Source organism: Amyelois transitella, chromosome 26 (assembly GCF_032362555.1).
Source record: "Amyelois transitella isolate CPQ chromosome 26, ilAmyTran1.1, whole genome shotgun sequence".
NCBI lineage: Eukaryota > Metazoa > Arthropoda > Insecta > Lepidoptera > Pyralidae > Amyelois > Amyelois transitella.
Genome location: NC_083529.1, coordinates 7,193,113 through 7,213,661, shown reverse-complemented (window position 1 = coordinate 7,213,661; position 20,549 = coordinate 7,193,113). Strand labels below are relative to the sequence as shown.

Sequence of the window (20,549 nt, the reverse complement as noted above, 5' to 3'; positions counted from 1 at the left end):
AAGTCTTGAGAAAGACATAGCGCCATATACATACAAAAGAACACAGGTTTTTCGCAAATCGTACGGGAACTTTTTTACTTAACCTTTTGGAGATGGCGCTAAATTCACGTGGGCGAATCTGCGGTTAAAAACTAGTAAGGTTATAATGAGAAAACCAAGGTGCTAAATATAATCATAATTTATTTAGTTAATTTAACAATGCTTACATCTAATCCACAGTTTACACTGAAATTCATACAAAACAGATGCTTTACCCCACATGTCATACACTCCCCGTCTCATACAATTTACCATACAGGTAAATGTATGAAGAACACACTATAATATATATTTTTTGTACAATTTTTACGTCTTCAGATCTCAACATGTTTACATTTTATTATTCGTGTGAAAACATTAAAATTTTACCCTAAACATTATGTTAAAATAGCATCGCCATCTAGTGACGATAATTGTAACTAACGCCATTAAAAATTTGCTAAAATAGAATAACGTTTATATATATCGCAATTTGTGCTATTCGCATTTCTGTGTCCTCATAAAATAGAATGGTCTGTCCTTTTAAAAGAACCAAATGAAGTTTATAATGAAAAGTTTATTTTTTACGATCTTATAAAAAATACATATATTCGCATTACTATGACCGCGAGGCTAATTCCTGTATATAAAACTGCATACAAAAATAATATTTGCGCACCAAACAACTATACGTTAGAAACGGTAAAAGAAAATAAAGTTTAAAGAACCTTATTATTAACACGTAAAAGTTTGTTTTGTGCCATACGAAAAATAAGCGTGGATAAGTAAGGTTTCAAAAATATAAAATTAGGCTTTATTTATCATTATTTTACATTTAAATGGCACCCGCCGTGTTTTTTGGACATCAATTTAGGGGTGCCCTAGCCAGTAGTAGCGAAGATTCTAAACCGCGCAAGCAAAGTTCCTACGGATACTATAATCACGTCATTATTCCTTACGGGAATAGACAGAGCCAACAATCTCGAAAAAACTGGAATGGCCACGTCCTGCTATAGAAGTGAGTATAAATGCAACCAGTGAAAAAACCTGGCTTCCTCTAGCTTAAAATTTATTTCCATACAATAATTGGATAAATAAAATGCAATAACATGATGATTGTTCTATTTCAAAGATACATACAGTCACGTGTTTATCCCTTGCGGGGTAGACAGAGCCAACAGTAGAAAAGACTGAAAGGCCACTAATTCAAAATATAAGGCAAATTACTCTTTGGTTTTTTCGATTTTTACGCTTATTTCCCGGAGGTATAGGCAGAGTCTACATCTTTCGACGATCTCTTTATACACCTTCCATTTCATCCACATTCATATTTTCACTCCGATTTTCGGTAATTTCAAAAGGACAGTTACAAAAGTTATTCTACACTGACGGCGCCCAACGCTGTGACGTCATTCATAACGGTTTCGAACACGTCCGGGCGTGTGCCGTCCAGCAGAATCACGCGGCGGTCTTTTTCTATCTGCAAAAAAATAAATAAAACTAAAAAAAAAATCTTTAAAAAAAGTTTTGGAATATTTTTTTTTAAGAAAATATTTTGTTAGAGACGGTAAAGCACTCTTTAAAAAGTAAAACTTAGATATGGAAATAAACTGGGGATGCTCTTGGGATGAAGTAAAACTGCACTTTGGTTTAACTTTAAATATGCACTGTAATAAACCGCTGAACTTATTGATACAATAATGTTTAAACAATTTGACTTGTACTAGATATTGTTCATTGTAAAAAAGAATCAAATGCACACTTATAAAATTTTCTTTTTCTTTTTTTGTAACTGGCCAGTTATGATACATTCTGAATAAAATATAAAAAAGATCGCACAATACAAATTATATTGAACATATTTATTTTTATTACCAGTGTCTATAGAGTAGCTGATGGTTTAACGAGTATCCTGATGTACTTATCTGTCGTAATAGTTATACTTTTGTGTTATTTATTGGCGTCAAAACTTGTTTATATATATATTTTTTTCTGAGTCAAATAAAAAAAGACCATATAAGGATGAAAATTGATCAGATGTTTTGATTGAACTTACATTACTTTTGTATTATTTACGAGCTCGGCTCTATATTTTAAATGTTCGGACCACACAGTGTCTGACAAATTTATTTACAATAGCACCGCTCTACCCTTAAGATATTTCGGCCCGAGTTGAAGAAACTATACAATAGCGCCATCTTTTAGCAAGTATCAAAGTCTGTCTGTCTGTTCCACTTGCACAGCTATACCGTTGGATCAATTCAAATGAAATTTAGTGTGCATATAGTTAAAAATCCGCGTTCTAACATGGGTTACTTAAAAAAAATCTATCTTTAAAATACTAAAATTAAGGACGAATTTTTATAAAATTTATCATAAATTGTATCCCTGCGAAGTTGATCCAGAGCGCTAACTAGCGCTACACGTATAGTATAGAGTCACCTCAGCCCTATATCTGAGATGCGCGGGCCACACGCAGCCGTCGAAGTAGCCGGCCACGTCGGGCGGCGAGTACAGGCGGAGCGCTAGTTAGTATAGTATAGAGTCACCTCAGCCCTATATCTGAGATGCGCGGGCCACACGCAGCCGTCGAAGTAGCCGGCCACGTCGGGCGGCGAGTACAGGCGGAGCGCTAGTTAGTATAGTATAGAGTCACCTCAGCCCTATATCTGAGATGCGCGGGCCACACGCAGCCGTCGAAGTAGCCGGCCACGTCGGGCGGCGAGTACAGGCGGAGCGCTAGTTAGTATAGTATAGAGTCACCTCAGCCCTATATCTGAGATGCGCGGGCCACACGCAGCCGTCGAAGTAGCCGGCCACGTCGGGCGGCGAGTACAGGCGGAGCGCTAGTTAGTATAATATAGAGTCACCTCAGCCCTATATCTGAGATGCGCGGGCCACACGCAGCCGTCGAAGTAGCCGGCCACGTCGGGCGGCGAGTACAGGCGCAGCGCTAGTTAGTATAGTATAGAGTCACCTCAGCCCTATATCTGAGATGCGCGGGCCACACGCAGCCGTCGAAGTAGCCGGCCACGTCGGGCGGCGAGTACAGGCGGAGCGCTAGTTAGTATAGTATAGAGTCACCTCAGCCCTATATCTGAGATGCGCGGGCCACACGCAGCCGTCGAAGTAGCCGGCCACGTCGGGCGGCGAGTACAGGCGCAGCGCTAGTTAGTATAGTATAGAGTCACCTCAGCCCTATATCTGAGATGCGCGGGCCACACGCAGCCGTCGAAGTAGCCGGCCACGTCGGGCGGCGAGTACAGGCGGAGCGCTAGTTAGTATAGTATAGAGTCACCTCAGCCCTATATCTGAGATGCGCGGGCCACACGCAGCCGTCGAAGTAGCCGGCCACGTCGGGCGGCGAGTACAGGCGCAGCGCGCGCCGCGACGCGCACGCCGCGTACTCCAGGATGAAGTAATAACTGTGAAAAAGACGAGTTTCTATACATCTATATATATATATATATATATAAAGCGAAAAACAATCACGAAATCTCTAAATCTACTGACCCAATAAAGATGAAATTTGACAGGAAGGTAGATTTTAATTGGGAGGGATCCAATAAGAAAGGATTTTTGGAAATTCTATTCCTAAGGGGGTGAAATAGGGGTTGCAAGTTTGTATGAAACTTCGTCATTTTTAGTGTAGGATAATTACTTGAAAGTTTAGATTTAAATTTACGGTTAGATTAAAATAATAATCCATTAATTGGATTTTGAAAATTGCATTCCTAAGGGGGTGAAATAGGGGTTACAAGTTTGTATGAAACTTCGTAATTTTTAGTGTGGGATAATTACTTGAAATTTTAGATTTAAATTTACGGTTAGATTAAAATAATAATCCATTAATTGGATTTTGAAAATAGCATTTCTAAGGGGGGTGAAATAGGGGTTGCAAGTTTATAAGAAACTTCAGCATTTTTATTGTTGGACACATGAAATTTTAGATTTTTTAACGATTAGATTAAAATAATAATTCATTAATTGGATTTTGAAAATTGTATTCTTAAGGGGGTGAAATAGGGGTTGCAAGTTTGTATGAAACTTTGTCATTTTTAGTATTGGACACCAGAAAATTGTGATATAAATTTACGGTTAGATTAAAATAATAATTCATTAATTAGATTTTGTAAATTGCATTTCTAAGGGGGTGAAATAGGGGTTGCAAGTTTGTTTGAAACTTCGTCATTTTTAATGTTGGACGCATGAAATTTAAGATTAAAATTTACGGTTAGATTAAAATAATAATTCATTAATTAAATTTTGAAAATTGCATTCCTTAGGGGGTGAAATAGGGGTTGCAACTTTGTATGCAACTTTCTTTGTCTTTTTCTGATTGGCCTTGGTCTTGGATATTTATACATACATACATAAAATCACGCCTCTTTCCTGGAGGGGTAGGCAGATACCACATCGGAAAGATTGCCACGATCCCTGCACACTTGTTTCGCTTCAGACTATACGTTTTTGAGGTTTTGGATGGACAAAGGATATTTTTTTTAAATATAGTGAATAAATGATAAATCAACAGTTTTAAGTGTACCAAGATGAGGTGAGATAAAAATATTTTTTTTAAGTATTTATTTTTGATCGACTAATATTTGTCTCTGTCGTTAGACAAACATATGTACATAGTGAAACTATGTACAAGGTTTGCTTATTAGAATCGTGACGTTAAAATTCTCAAAGTGTTAAGTTGAAAATGAAAATGCATTTATTTCTTTAACTACAAAGTGTACACTATACATTGTTAGGATTTTCTATTAAGCAAAGTATGCCTGTATCAAAAAATCCTGCTCTTTCTTAACATACACTATTGAACACTTGTTATAACAATAAGTAGGTAATACAAGTTAAAATAAAATATAAAATGAATTAAAGAAGATATGGATATAATTAAACAAAATTTGTTTATATGCAGAGTGTAAGAATATTTTTAACTAGTATTCGTGTGAAGAATAGAAGAATATTGTCATGTAATTAGGGCTTCTGTTTGATTATAATTGAGTGTTTTTAACCAATCGACAATTCTTTTTTTCACTTCGCGTAGTCTCAAAGGATATACATTGTGTATGTCATTAATTTTGTTATATATTTTTGCTGCTTGGTACTTAAATTGCCTTTTAGCAAATTTAGATTTTGTGTTATTATCTTTTGCTACCCTGTTCCTTCTCCTTCTACATAGTTACATACATACATACCATCACGCCTGTTTCCCATTGGGGTAGGCAGAGACTATGGAATTCCACTTGCTGCGATCCTTACAGACCTCTCCCGCTGTCTCCACACTCATTACTCATTTCATGCATATTCGACATTTACGGGCACTCCTAACATCTCAACATAAGGCCTCGTGGAACTTTCAAGGACCAAATTTCGAATGTGTTAAGTTAACAATAAATAATACTCACCGCAAATTACAAATATCCAAAATCGGTTTATAATTCAACGCTGTAAACCCTTCGACGATCAAAAACTTTTTTCCTTTAATTTCTTTTTTTCCTTTACTCTTCACTACGTTACTCGCGTGACTTTTATCTTTTCCATTCAACGTGTCTAAAACATCCTGCATCATTTTCTCCATATCTAGTGCAGATAGGATATCGTAGTTGTTATGTTCTAGACCTACGCATTTGATATGATTCGGGCTGTCGTCAGGGTAGAAGTATTTGTCCTGGTGGAACACGTAGACGGGGACTAAGGACTCTTTCAGTTTGTTAGCGAGTGTCGTTTTGCCACCGCATGTAACGCCGGATATACCTGGAAAAAAGAGACATTTATGAAAAAAAAAACATATAATAAAAATAAAGTACGTTACTGGAAATTTGTTTGATAAAAAATATTTAATAGAAATTTTTTATAAAGTTATAAGGAATAAATTAATAACGGGATTACAGAGCCAGTAAGGCTTTAACAAGATTTATTTAATAAAAGAATTGCAAAATTAAAAAAAAAATTCTCTCTTTTATAGAGAGTGAACGACATGAGACCAACAATAAACAACAATATTGGATTCAACCTTACTACTGACAAGTAGAGGAATAACAAAAAGAGATAAATTAAAGCGTAAGAGAGAGACACGTGTCAGAATGATCTGGATTATATTAGTCTGATATGTCAGGAGTGGGATTAAACTTTTTGTATTTTGTTAACTATCTTACCTGCGCCGTTTGGTTCCCGGCACAAATAGAAAAAAGAATAGGACCACTCCATCTCTCTCCATGGATGTCGTTAAAGGCGACTAAGGGGTAGGCTTATAAACTCGGGATTCTTCTTTTAAGGCGATGGGCTAGCAACCTGTCACTATTTGAATCTCAATACTATCTTAAAGCCAAATAGCTGAACGCGGCCTATGAGTCTTTTCAAGACTGTTGGCTGTCTACCCCGCAAGGGATATAGACGTGATTATATGTATGTACATTCTATTCTAAGTTTGGATATTTGTGAAGTTGACGTTGTTGAAGAAAATGCTGCAGTGCAGTTTGTTACCGCTTCTTCTGCACTGACGCCTTGAAAGCGGCAGTAAACTTAGTTTTAAGTAATTTATTTGACGACAACCAATTTTGTGAAACAAAAAGTTTTTGACAATTATTAAGCGATCTGAAGTATCCTATAATAATTAATAAAAATTTTGAATTTGAATATAAAGGGATAAAAAATAGAGAAGAAAACTCACCGATAACGATCCACTCGTCCTTATTGAAATGGGCCATGTTACCGCTGATCACAGATACGGGTAGACGTGGTAGAGAGTGAACGACATGAGACCCCCGACAAAGCACAGCCCCCAAGAACCACTGTGGATCCGGCACTAGGCTTGTTACGTATAAATCTGTGAAACAATATGAATAAAGAGAAGAAAACTCACCGATAACGATCCACTCGTCCTTATTGAACTGGGCCATGTTACCGCTGATCACAGATACGGGTAGACGTGGTAGAGAGTGAACGACATGAGACCCCCGACAAAGCACAGCCCCCAAGAACCACTGTGGATCCGCCACTAGGCTTGTTACGTATAAATCTGTGAAACAATATGAATAAAGAGAAGAAAACTCACCGATAACGATCCACTCGTCCTTATTGAACTGGGCCATGTTACCGCTGATCACAGATACGGGTAGACGTGGTAGAGAGTGAACGACATGAGACCCCCGACAAAGCACAGCCCCCAAACGGCGCACGCGACCAAGAACCACTGTGGATCCGGCACTAGGCTTGTTACGTATAAATCTGTGAAATATATAATAAAATCAAGTACCCGAAACCGCCGAGCTTGCATGAAGAGAGTTATGAATGTGGATGAAGCGAAGGAACTATGCAGAGATCGTGGCAAGTGGAGAGAGGTAGTCTCTACCTACCCCTCCGGGAAAGAGGCGTGATTTTATGTATGTATGTACGGTACGTATAATAAAATCTATATTACCAACTATATACTAAAATAGAAAACCGATTGATTGGCTGACTGAAATATAACGCACAGTACAAACCTATGGGTTTAAAAATTAGATTTTGGCATTTTGTAAAATTTTAATACATTACATTTTTTCCATGTAAGCGATGATGGGCCAGCAACCTTGAATCTCATTATAAAGCTAGACAGCGACCCCGTAGGGAACATAGACGTGACTATATGTATGTTTTTTAAATAAAAAATACAAAATCTATACACAGCAAGTTTTGATTCTTCTGACGTTGTGTTTCTCGTTTGTTTTATTGTGTAACAAAACATGTCGTTACCGTGTAAACATTATAGAACAATCAATCACCTTTATCCAAGAAGGGGTAGGTGTTGACCCACAACACGATGAGGCAGAAAATCGCGGCCGTCGTCACCAGCAGTAGTTTCCCGAGCGCCGCATCAGCTATGTCCATATACAGGCATGCCCGGCTACGGAAAAAAATAGGAAAATATTACTATGTATTTATTTCATCGTTAATTAATAGGAACCTGAATACTGATCAGATCAATACATACATACATACATAAAATCACGCCTCTTTCCCGGAGGGGTAGGCAGAGACTACCTCTTTCCACTTGCCACGATCTCTGCATATTTCCTTCGCTTCATCCACATTCATAACTCTCTTCATGCAGGCTCGGCGGTTTCGGGTACTTTTGACCTGACTCTTTACCAGGACGTCCTTAATTTGATCAAGATACGTTCGTCTAGGTCTTCCCACTCCAACCTTTCCCTCCACACTCTCCTTGTATATCTGATTAGTCAACCTGTTTTCATTCATCCACATGACCGAACCATCTCAACATACCCTTTTCTATTCCTGTAACTACATCTTCCTTCACATCAGATCAGTAAACAATTAAAAATAAAAAAGAGCGAACAACACTATCATTATTTTATTTGAATTTGTTACTTTATTATTATATTGTTGCTAAAAACATAGTGACTTGCCGCTTTTTACTTAATTATTTAGTTCCTATATTGTTTGCCGTTTGACTGGAAGAGATCCCTTCATGGGATAAGTCCGTCATTGCAAGTGATTTGTTTTTGTAATATTTCTTGTTGGCCTCTGTGGTGCAGCGGTAGTGCGGGTTCGAATCCCGGCCAGGGCATGATGAGAAAATAACTTTTTCTGATTGGCCTGGGTTTTGGATGTTTATCTATAAAAGTATTTATTATAAAATTTAGTATCCTTGTGTTAGTATCTCGTAACACAAGTCTGAACTCACTTCGAGGCTAACTCAATCTGTGTAATTTGTCCCGTATATGATTGATTGACGTAAACTTAATTCTTAGTATAATCTCAAACCTTACTTAATGTTTTGTAAGATCTTTCATACAATATTAAAAAAAACGTATGTATTGTTCCTGTGTATATTTCTATGCAATAAAGATATTAGCCGTATGGTTTCCGGCACCAATACAAGAAAGAATAGGACCAGTCCATCTCTTTTCCATGGATGTCGTAAAAGGCGACTAAGGGATAGGCTTACAAACTTGGAATTCTTTTTTAGGCGATAGGCTAGCAACCTGTCACTATTTGAATCTCAATTCTATCACTAAGCCAAATAGCTGAACGTGGCCATTCAGTCTTTTCAAATCTGTCGGCTCTGTCTACCCCGCATGGGATATAGACGTGACCATATGTATGTACGTATAAAGATATTACAAACAAACAAATCATTATTACCTCTCGGCAAACCAGTCTCGGACACAAGTCGGAACTATTGAGCAGTTGGTTCGTCTTCGTCTGCGAACAGGATGGACTTTATCTCCTTTGGTTTTGGCTCCGGCTTCTCGATCAGTGGCTTGCCTTTGATCGCGCGTTGCACTATCTGCGGAAAGAGAGTTATTGTTAACGAGTCTTGTTTGGGGTTAAATTGGCTTAGGAACTTTATGGAATCGAGCAAAACCTATTTCAAACTATGCTCTGTGCCACGTTAATGGGTTTGAGTTTTAAAAAAACCCTCTCTTTGTTATATGACTAGACCACTGGATTAAGGATTCTGATTGAAGTTTCATTCCAGTATGGATTTAGAAAAAAATAATACACTACTTTATTTTGTAAAAAAATAAAAAGAAATTGTTTATTTTATTTTGATCATTAACGTCTCTTGTTTGTTTATAAAATTATTATTATAGGTACATATAGGTATTTCTTATTTATTTAAAAATTTATTGAGCCTTATGCATATAGCATTCTCTAAGTAATTTCATTCTTATTCATTATTCGTTTGCAAACAAAAATATGAAAATTGGCTTTTGCAAATTAAGTTCGGTAAATTATGAATTCATACACGTTTAGTTATTTTTAAATCATTTATTATTCATTCGCTTGTTCACCACACCATTACCTGGAAATTATGGCAGTGCGATAAGAAGGAATGCTGTATTTAATTTTTTGTAAAAATATCAGTTATCATCTTATCATTTGTATGTTTTATGAGGTAACAAAAAGTAAACTTATTTTAGTAAGTTTATTTCCTGTGACATATAACTAAGCCATTCAAATCCAGAAATCCGCTTTTAAAGTATTAGTGCAGAAGAAGCGGCAACAATCTGCATTGCAGCATTTTCTTCAATCACGTTAACTTACCGAGGTCAAATTTAAATAAAATTGATGTACAGAGTGTACCGAATTGTAATTTGTATTATTTTGATTAGTTTCATTATAAAAAAATATAAGAATTAAATATCCAATAAAATGCAACAATTTACCAGGGGGATTTCTCCTAATATAAATTAAAAGACATGCATTATTAACTATACAACTATTAGATTAGATAGTTTTACATACCTAGATCTTTTCTAGATGTGAGCGGCGATCGTGTATAGAAACACCAGTCTGACTGCTTCATTTTGAACCACAAGTTGGTAATCAATGTAATGGTAATCAGGGAAACGGTAATCCAAGTAATAGTAATCGAAATAACGCTAATCTAGTTTAGTTTCAATCAAACTGTTATTTATTTTTAGATACAATTATGTCACAAACGATATTTATTCACATATCACAATTCTCGTTAACAGTATGTTTTACAAGTCTTGTTAACAATAATTATTCAAAAACACTTACTGTATAGTGTTGATAACTTTAAGTGATCTTAAATTGCATTCCTTGAGTTTTACTTTTCGAAAACATTCAATTTTTTTTTTGTAAAAATAATAAGTTATTAAACTTTCTTTAAGGTTTTTTTTCCCTTAGTTACATCAGAAATCTTATTTTTAAATCCTATTTTAATAATATCAATTTTATGAGTTCTAAACACTTTCTAAATTTATTTCTAAGGTTTAATATCACTTTCTAGTCAATTTTTTTCTAATAATACTAAAAATAAATGCACGCGAACACAGTCCCATAGTAACATCGTATGTAAACTGATTCAAATTATATATAGCCCGCGGCCGTTCTAGAGTTACTCACTAAACGATAATACTATCAATTCCGATGGCTGTGCTGATAACAAATCAGACATTCTTAGTATAAATAACTTATTGTGTCATGCTCGTATGACTTTCCGTAAATATGAGATATCGATGAGATAAAAACAAGGGTACCTACTTACCATGAGAACTCTTTAGGTAAGGAGTAGGTCGTACCCTAATTAAAGATATTGGTAAAAGTGAATAAAAAAAAAGGTAATTTCTAAAATTTGTTTTCCATAGACAAACATAAAAGCACGCCTTTTTTCGGAGTGGAAGGCAGAAAAATAAAATGTATCTTATGTTACTCCTGAAGGTTTTTAGTCTGGCTATGTGATAAATCTCATCAAAATCGGTTCAGATTTTTAGTATGAAAACATTACGAATATATTACAAAAAGACACAAATGTTTCCTCTTTATAATATTAATATACGTCTACAGTATGGATGAATATGGGGCAAAAAGCAATTTCAAGAAACCCTTTTTACTTCTAAAGTAATTTTCATCCAGAAGGCCAGCTTTTTCTCAAATTATGTGACGTAATCTATTAATTTATGTTTGTCATATTTGTCATTTTAAACAAATTGAGACTTTTCAGGTAAAGTTAAGTATATTTTACGTTTAAAGTCTTATGATAAAAGGTCAACGTCCATAAATGAACTTATCTAAAAGCTCATGGATAATCGTATTAAACTGTGATAATCACTTATATTTTTATCTATTTATACATATTGTCTTACGAATCAATTTTTAATCTATAAGAGTAGTAGTAAAAATGAATTGTTATACCTACTTAATTATAGAATATACTAGCGACTTGCCCCGGGCACAGGTAGAATTTAAACATAAAAACCTTCCTCTTGAATCACTCTATCTATTAAAAACAAAACCGCATTAAATTCCGTTGTTTAGTTTTAAAGATATAGGCATACATACAGACGCGGAAAGCGACATTGCTTTACTTATACTATGTAGTGACTAGCGAGCCGCCCCAGGTAGCATTTTTACATATAAAACTTTCCTTTTGAATCACTATTAAAAAAACCCGTCAAAATCCTTATTTATTTATTCCTTATTTAGTATATCCTTCGTTTAGTTTTAAAGATCTAAGCAATACATACCATACATACAGAGGAACAGCCGCAGGAAGCGACTTTGCTTTATACTTTGTAGTGATAGTGAAGGGCTTATAAATAAACTTATAATTAAAAGTATTTATGAGACTAATTTTAATTAAATTACAGACATTTCCTCATACTTCTTATACTTCATCCACTTTCATAAATTTTTCATACACGCACGTCAGTTTTAGGTGCTCTTAACTTAACCTTCCACCATAGTCCTTTTACAGGACTTTTACCTTAAATTAAATAACACAAGATCTGTATAAATTATTAAGGCCATTTTGCAAACCCTACTTACAGCAAATAAAAATGACCTAACTCTAAAAAAAGTCGATTAAAAAAAGTCTAGTGAGTATTATTAGTTGTGAGTTATGATAAAATGTGCAAATCACTAATGGGATTCCCTGTATAAGAAAACCATAAAACATACTACCCTTATCAGTAATATTTATACGACCGAACCAGAGGACAAATAATAGTAAATTATAAACATGAGAATTCCCTATAATTTAGATTAAATTATTGCGTTTCTGATCACGTATGCAAGGAACAACCACTTATCAAAGCTTAGCAATTTCTTTATCATAAGAGCATTCGCCAACTTCAAAAATGATTAACAATACTTCTATGTTAATTATCTATGTCCAGAAATATAGGTATAGAAGCAATCATATATTTTTAAGCCTTAATACTAGAAAGGCAAGAAGAGGGGAAGAGATGTATTTTTAATTACTCAATACTAACCTTGAAAATTTATCTATATACATAGTAAAACCCCCTCAGAATAGGCTTACTTATCTGACATTATCAAAGGCCACATGATCGCACCACCAGTACTTTGATAGCTATCTGAATTTATCTACAGTGACTTCTAAGTACCTATAGTGTATGTTAATTAAAGTAAGTAAAAATACCTTTATTATACTATTTACGAATAATACGGCTATTAAACAGAGACGGATTCGAAAATTCAGAGATTCTTAAAATAAAGAAAAGTTTTAAATATCCTTTGTAATAAACTGATGAATGTATTACCATACTCAGCTTATACTTGGAATGTTAGAAGATGATAACTCTATATCATCAGGGAAAAAGATGTGTTTATACGTATGTAAGAGCTGAATGATAACACATAGGTGACAAAATAAATAAACATTTACAATACGTATATATCATAGTAGGTGTGGAAGTGCCATAAGCTATGTTCCCAGAAATTCCCATAAGAGCTTCGTCTACATTGCAACCTCAAGACTGAGGGTCATGACCACCTTAATCTTTTCTCCTCAAGAAGGCACTCTAGGCAGCTCGGACTTGCGCTTACGCCATGGCCTTCTGAAGGTTGGTGCGAGTGACAGTCCTGATCATGTCTGTACATCTTGTCAGTACTCGTCCTTTACCTCTTTGGCTTGGGATATACATGGGACACATATTTCACTTTGAACCTCCAAGGTTAAAGAAATCAAAGAATCTCTGGAGACATGTTGTCGAGAGACAAGACTGGATTCCCAGTTCGAGCTATCCAAGATATTACCAGAACATCTATCTTTTGTTGAAGATAGGGTATCCAAGCCATGCCTAGGTTATAGTCTCTTAAACAATAATAATCATTATGAATCATACTAATAATTACCTTAAGTGCTGTTTTCTTGTCAGATGCTGGCTGTGACAATGCTAGCAGTTTCTTGATGGTTGCGTTAGTAGTTTGTGCTTTAGGCTGCTTCTCTTTTGTGGGTCGTTGGTAGGGCTTTTTCTGTTCTGAAAAATTATTAATAGCTTTTGTTAGGGATCAGCTCTGTACATTTATTATTTGTAGGTTATGTCTATTAATACCACCATTTTATTAATTAGTTCACATCTTGTTACTAAATAGTGGGTTTTACATAAAAAAGTTAGTTTAGTTAAATAAATATAAAATGAGGTAGTTTCCCTGCAAAGTATTGTAGGTCAGACGGAAGTTGCTTCATGTGAAAACTTAACTTCCTCATACCAGAATTATGGTCATAGACCCCAGGATCCCCTCATCTAGTTGAGGACGTAGCCGGGTCTAAGTCCAGGAGAATAATGTCTACACTGGATATAAATTATTATCATACATATTACAGAGTTAAATATAACCTAAATACCAAGTTAATGTGTTAACTCACATGATCTTTTAACACACCTCTGAATACGACAGACACGAATCTCATACTGAATTGCATAATTTATTACTTGAGATTCGATAAATTCTGATAACACACCAACTATTACATCTCAGTTGTTTGACGTATGATTACAAGTAAAACGGTAATATTCTTATCAAGAAGGCAATAAAAAACTACATATAGATTATAATGACGCAATGGTTAACGCACCTTGACCTGAAGACCCCTTCTTCCCCTTACGGCGTTTGTCACGTACCTCGCCTTCTGCAGACAGAAATAACATTTAATTGCCGAAAAATTTCTAAGCATAAACAAAGTGAATAGTTCCCGGAATAAGCGAAGTTCACCTTCTTGATCGACGAATTCCAAGGCCTGGCGAACTAGAGCTGCTGACATTTTTCTAAATATTGTAAAGAAGACATTTATTAATGGTAGGTATTTTCAGAAATACACACAAGAATTCTGCTTTCCTTCTTAACCTAAAAATGCGATTGTTAAACCGTCACCTGTCACTGTCAAAGGCAGCACTTTTTTTTTTGGTGTGAGCTGCGTTTTGTTGTTTAATATTTTTGTTTAATTTGTTCCGCCGCTTCTTCTACACATGCGCTTTGGAAGCGGTAGTAGTTATAATTAGATTTAAGTTATGTGACGTCAATAAGTGATACCTTGTATCCAATTTTGAAAATAAATCTATTCTATTCTATTCTAATAAAACCGCTCATAAATTTATTTTGTTCGATTTTGTTATGTATCTTTACCAATGACTGGCGAATAATTATCAAAATTATTATTAATAATTATTAAAATGCATCTGTTACATTTACCCTTTATCTTTTTCATTGTAGATTTTGTATGCTGTACCGTGCCTTCAACGGCGATAGCGAGCCGAGCCCTGCGCCTGGCGGCGTGGAGAGACGTGAAGATCCCGGCTCCAGGCCTCCCCACCTACACAGATATGAGGTATAAATGCAGTAAAGGTCCAGTCTAGTATTTTTGTGTTGAAGCAAAATTCTATGAAGATCGGTCTGATTCATGTGGCGACATCTCTACGCATTAAGTCACAACTGCCAATCACATTCACATTAATTATATTTTTGAGTTTTTGTAACGTATAGGTACTTTTTCATAGAAAATTTTCTCTCGGCTTAAACTTTCTCCCAATTTGAATCTCAATCGTGGCTTTCCTAGGGCCCGCCAACTCCGTGCCCTGCCCGCGTGGAGTACGCCACGCCGGTGTTCGCCAGGAACTACCAGGGCGTGTGGCGGTACGTGGTGCAAATCCCGTACGAGGGGTACTTCACGCAGACCGTGGAAGTCACCAGGTAAGCTGAGTAAAAAAAAAGTTTACCGCCATTTTTTTTAATAATAACGGTTCTCTCGATGATCAAACGATGAAATATGCGAGGAGGAAATCGACTTTTAATAGATTCTAAAAAAATATTATATTAAATACATAATTTATATAATACGTTTCATACCTATATTTATGTCTACATAACTAATATCACACACCAACTGTCAATCATAGCGAAAAAAATGACGCGCTCAGCCAATAGCAGCGAAGAGTCTAAATCGCGCAAACAAAGATTTCACGGATTAGAGGCATCAACACCAGCCTGGCGGAAGATCTTTCCTTTGGTGGCATTCAAGCCTTTAGCAGGAGATATGATTCGGTTCGACCGCCACCAGAGGGAAGATCTTCCGCCAGGCTGGTGTTATACCTGGGGAACCACGGCTCCATCGATGTGGAGTCGGAGGTTTTATTTATGCTTCAATCTTTAAAATCTTTGCAATCGCAATTAAGATTCTTCGCCGCTATTGGCTGAGCGTCGATGTTGTGTGAGATAAGTGATGACGCCACAAGCCTAATCAAATCATCGCTCCCGCTACATATTATTTATAAATAGTATCAACCTCTCCTGGAAAGAGGTGTGATGTAAAGTAATGATGCTGTGCACCAGATGCATGCAGTCGCGCTGCCACTACCTGGAGGGCGGCTGCCTGAGCTCGCCGCGCTGGGTGTCGCTGCTGGTGGCCGAGCTGCACTACCCCGCCGCCGCGCCGCACGCGCAGGTACCGCTCCGACACGAGTAGATGGCGTTACACACAATTACATTTTATTGCAACGTTTTGCATTGTGGATGAAGCGAAGGAAATATGCAGAGATCGTGGCAAGTGGAAAGAGGTAATCTCTGCCTACCCCTCCGGGAAAGAGGCGGGATTTTATGTATGTATGTATGTATGCAACGTTTCCTTACATTTATTTACTTACTAGCTTTCCCCCGCGACTCCGTCCGCGCGGATGTCGGTCTTCGCGTAGATGGTTTATTTCTCCATTTTATTTTCAGTCCGGTCAATTTAGACCAAAAAATAGGAATGAAGCTACATTAATTCCCATCAAGCTGAAAATGAGTATAATTGTTTAAAACACAATCAAAAGCATTATTTCAAAATTCCCCATGATTCCGGTTTAAGGAAAAAAAATACCCAAGGTCAAAGGAAAGAAAATGGGATTTTCACGATTTTCTTCAAAACGGTAAGTTTTATAGGAAAATTACCTCAGACATAGATTGTAGATCATAAAGATATCTATAAAAAGGAATCAATATTTTTTTTTCAATAAAGCTACCGTTTCTGAGACATTACAATGCAAAAAGTTGCAAGCGTCATAATATGCATAGCATAAGCACGTCTCGTATATACTCTATGTAGCAGTAATATAAGTAAAAATATTGTTCTGTCGGTAATTTTAACTTGAATTCAAAATATAAAATATACATAAGTATAATGAAACCCAGTCCCTTCATTTATACTGTAGTGAAACCTTGAGACAACATCTGTCTCTCTGTTTAATTGTGTACGTGGCTAGGGTAGTTTAGCTGCTTTATCTCAGAATGCTCAACACATGAAATACCGTTAGTCTTTAATAATAGTTGTCCTTGCGGGGATACCGTTGTCGGCTATGGACACCACGGCCTCTCATGCCCTAGGAGTGCCGGCCGTTTAGGGCGCCATGCCGCCCTAAATGATATAATCCTCCTAGAACCAAACGGTCTGGCTCGGGATGATGCCAAGAGACCGGATGGTATGACTTTGGTACCCTGGAGATTGGGGCGGCCTTTGGTGTGGGATGCTACTTGTGTCGACACACTTGCGCCGTGTCATCTTCAGGTTACTAAATCTAAGGCCGTTCAAATGAGGCAAAAAACCTCAAAAGGCGCAAATATGTAGTTATCGGGATCAAAGTTTACATCAGATGGCAAGTGTGATAGTGATATTGAAAGGAGAGTGAACGCGGGGAACATGGTGAATGGAGCTTTGCATGCCTTTATGAGCAGTCAGAAACTATCCAAAAAGGCTCGACTGGCTGTGCACAGGGGCGTGTTGGTCCCGACATTAATGTATGGGAGTGAAAGTTGGGTATGGCAAAAGAAGCACGAAAGCAGAATAAATGCAGTGGAAATGAGAGCGTTAAGGAGTATGTTGGGTGTGAAATTGAGTGACCGGATAAGGAACAGTGTGATAAGGGAATGTTGTGATGTGAAAGAAGATGTAGTTACAGGAATAGAAAAGGGTATGTTGAGATGGTTCGGTCATGTGGAGAGGATGAATGAAAACAGGTTGACTAAGCAGATATACATGGAGAGTGTGGAGGGAAAGGTCGGGGTGGGAAGACCTAGACGAACATATCTTGATCAAATTAAGGACGTACTGGTAAAGGGTCAGGTCAAAAGTACCCGAAACCACCGAGCTTGCATGAAGAGAGTTATGAATGTAGATGAAGCAATGGAAGTATGCAGGGATCGTGGCAAGTGGAAAGAGGTAGTCTCTGCCTACCCCTCCGGGAAAGAGGCGTGATTTTATGTATGTATGTAGTTATCAGTAATATCTATACTTTTGAACCTTTTGGGGTAGAAACTCTGGGACCGGGGGGCCTATCTGCCCATCAGCTTTTCCGACAATTGTCGAAAAAGCTAATTGAGGTATCTCTTGACCGGAGGGCTGGAAATTATCTGGCTCAGAGAATCAGCATTGCCATTCGAATTGGCAATGCTGCCAGCCTTCTGGGCACATTCCCGCATGTTGATGCTATGCAAGGACTGTACAATTTATAAATTAAATTTTAGTTTGTAGTCATCTTTTTTCTTTCTTTTTATGAGTAGTTTTAGTTTTAATTTGATTATTGCATTGAATTTGATAATTGTAATCTCTATTATTGTCCTAAGATGATTTTCTTCACTTAGGGTAATTCTATTTTTTTTTTAAATAATAAATGCGAAAGTTAGTCTTGAGTGCCACTGCGTAGTGAAAACACGTGTTTATTCTAACCTATTTCAGACTTTTTCAAGTTTAATAATAAAAATGTTAAAAAAAATGGGCTAATAGTACACTACTTCAGAGGTGGCAAGGAAACGGATGCATATTATGACGCTTGCAACTTTTTGCATCGTTATATCACAGAAACGGTAGCTTTGTTGAAAAAAAATATTGATACCTTTTTTATAGATAACTTTATGATCTACAATTTATGTCTGAGGTAGTTTTCCGATTTGAAAAACTTACCGTTTTAAAGAAAATTGCGATACACCCATTTTTTACCTTTGACAGTGAGTAAATTTTTTTCCTTAAACCGGAATCATGGGGAATTTTGAAATAATGCTTTTGATTGTGTTTTAAATAATTATACTCATTTTCAGCTTAATGGGAATTAATGTAGCTATGTAGTATTTTTTTCATAGTAATTAGTAGCGGCCCGCTTGTGCAGCAAACGGTTCAAGCCAAAGCCGACTTTAGGCGCTACATGTTACGGCGCTAAATCCACTGCGGGTAACGCAACGTGTGTTCGCGGTTCTACAGAACAACGTCTATGGATAAACTGAAAAATTAAGATTTTTTTTTCTTCGTATTTTTTCGGAATAAAAAGTATCCTATTTTACGCCCAGGATAATAAGGTATAATTATACCAAGTTTCATCAAAATCGAACCGTTAGTTTTCACGTGATGCCTGAACATACAGACAGACAGACAAAAATTTTTTTAATCACATTTTTGTGTTTGGTATCAATCCAGTAACACCCCCTGCTATTTATTTTTTCAATATTTTCAATGTACAGAATTGACCTTTCTACAGATTTATTATATGTATAGATATAGACTAGCTGTCCCGGCAAACGTTTTGCCGTATAATTAATGCTTAAGTAATTTAGGAGTATGAAAAATAGATGTTGGCTGATTCTCAGCCCTACTCAATATGCTCACAAAATTTCATGAGAATCGATCAAGCCGTTTCGGAGGAGTACGGGAACGAACGTTGTGACACGAGAATTTTGTATATAAGATAAAAGGTATTAGCTTAATTAATGAAAGAGCGTTGTTAAAACGTGTGTTGCTCATAAAGGCACAGGTTCGAATCATACCACGGCCATGTACCATTGACAATTGTCGAAGTTATGTACATTAGTTTGAATACTAACCGATGCTTTTACAGTGAGGGAAAACATCGTGACCAAACCTGCACATTCAGGCAACTGGATGTGTAAAGAAACCATGATCCAATACGAATTAGGTTCCCCTGCAAAGGTTGCAGAAGTCAGACGGGAGTCTACCCATACTATCTTTCACTTTAAAATTTCTTCAATTTGGTTTTTAAATACTATATTTTTTTATCAACCTCTGGGACGAATCCAGTTTAAGTAAACTTCTCTACCAGGACTACCAGCAGTATCTCCAGAAGCGGGCCGGACTCCCGACAGACGCCGAGCCTGCCTCGGAGAAGCCTCCGCATTGCGATGGTCATGATGAACTGGGATGCTATCAGGTCAGTTAAAATTAACTTCTTTTTCTGACATAGGTACATATAATCACGTCTATATCCCTTGAGGGGCAGGCAGAGCCTTCAGCTGTTTGGCGTTATGATACAATTGAGTGACATAATTCATATAGTGACAGGTTGTTAGCTTGTCGTCTAAGGGACAAAGTTTATAAGCCTATCCCTTACTCGCCTTTAACGACATCCATGGGAAAGAAATGGAGTGGTCCTATCCCTCTTTCTATTGATAAATTATTGAGGTTACTCTTTACCTAAAACCATGGACCTACTGGAAGAAAGTTCTCTAGAAATAAGTAGTAATCAATTTCTCCTTAGTTTGAGTTCTATTCGTATTTTTTTCCTTGTTTAAGATAGATACATTTATTTGATTTGCTACTCACAATTTACAATATACACATAAAATTACAAAATAAAAACTGTACATAATAAATGTACATAAATATATATTTTAAAAAACTTTCGCCATGATGACTTAGCTTTGTTCAAGATTCAATCATCAAGGCCTCTTCCCTAAACAATCAATACTAATATTACAAAGCTGAG

At 36.6% G+C, this 20,549-nt stretch overlaps 2 protein-coding genes across 7 annotated transcripts in view; one reads left to right on the top strand and one right to left on the bottom strand.

The window, feature by feature from the left end:
- The window catches only part of LOC106140903 (uncharacterized), a 37,113-nt gene that overhangs the window by 14,957 nt on the left and 1,607 nt on the right, over nt 1–20,549 (top strand). The window contains exons 6-9 of the mRNA XM_060951699.1: nt 15,022–15,136; nt 15,365–15,498; nt 16,138–16,249; nt 19,887–19,994. Coding sequence (XP_060807682.1) covers nt 15,022–15,136; nt 15,365–15,498; nt 16,138–16,249; nt 19,887–19,994 — 469 coding nt within the window. The remainder of the gene's footprint in view (nt 1–15,021; nt 15,137–15,364; nt 15,499–16,137; nt 16,250–19,886; nt 19,995–20,549) is intronic.
- On the bottom strand, nt 161–14,688 carry LOC106140910 (nicotinamide riboside kinase 1). Of its 6 annotated transcripts, none has more exons than XM_060951700.1 (9): nt 14,524–14,688; nt 14,387–14,440; nt 13,663–13,787; nt 9,175–9,319; nt 7,791–7,912; nt 6,890–7,254; nt 5,433–5,781; nt 3,317–3,443; nt 161–1,498 (listed from the first exon to the last, which is right to left on the bottom strand). In XM_060951700.1, the coding sequence occupies exons 6-9, from the start codon at nt 7,116–7,118 to the stop codon at nt 1,394–1,396; spliced, it is 810 nt and encodes a 269-aa protein (XP_060807683.1). In that variant the 5' UTR covers nt 7,119–7,254; nt 7,791–7,912; nt 9,175–9,319; nt 13,663–13,787; nt 14,387–14,440; nt 14,524–14,688; the 3' UTR covers nt 161–1,393. The 6 variants fall into 6 exon arrangements, 5 of the variants coding, with proteins under 5 accessions (XP_060807683.1, XP_060807684.1, XP_060807686.1 ...); XR_009657402.1 differs by having other exon boundaries at nt 1,428–1,498; nt 2,889–3,443; XM_060951701.1 differs by lacking the exons at nt 14,387–14,440; nt 14,524–14,688 and adding an exon at nt 14,177–14,328.

What these genes read in the sequence shown, in the direction of transcription:
- LOC106140910 (XM_060951700.1), bottom strand. Translation starts at nt 7,118, where the DNA reads ATGGCCCAGTTCAATAAGGACGAGTGGATCGTTATCGGTGAGTTTTCT. An exon ending in TTGGATATTTGTAATTTGCG is followed by an intron (nt 3,444 to 5,432) that starts GTGAGTATTATT and finishes TCTTTTTCACAG; the next exon opens with TTATTACTTCATCCTGGAGT. An exon ending in ATCTCAGATATAGGGCTGAG is followed by an intron (nt 1,499 to 3,316) that starts GTGACTCTATAC and finishes ATTTTTTTGCAG; the next exon opens with ATAGAAAAAGACCGCCGCGT.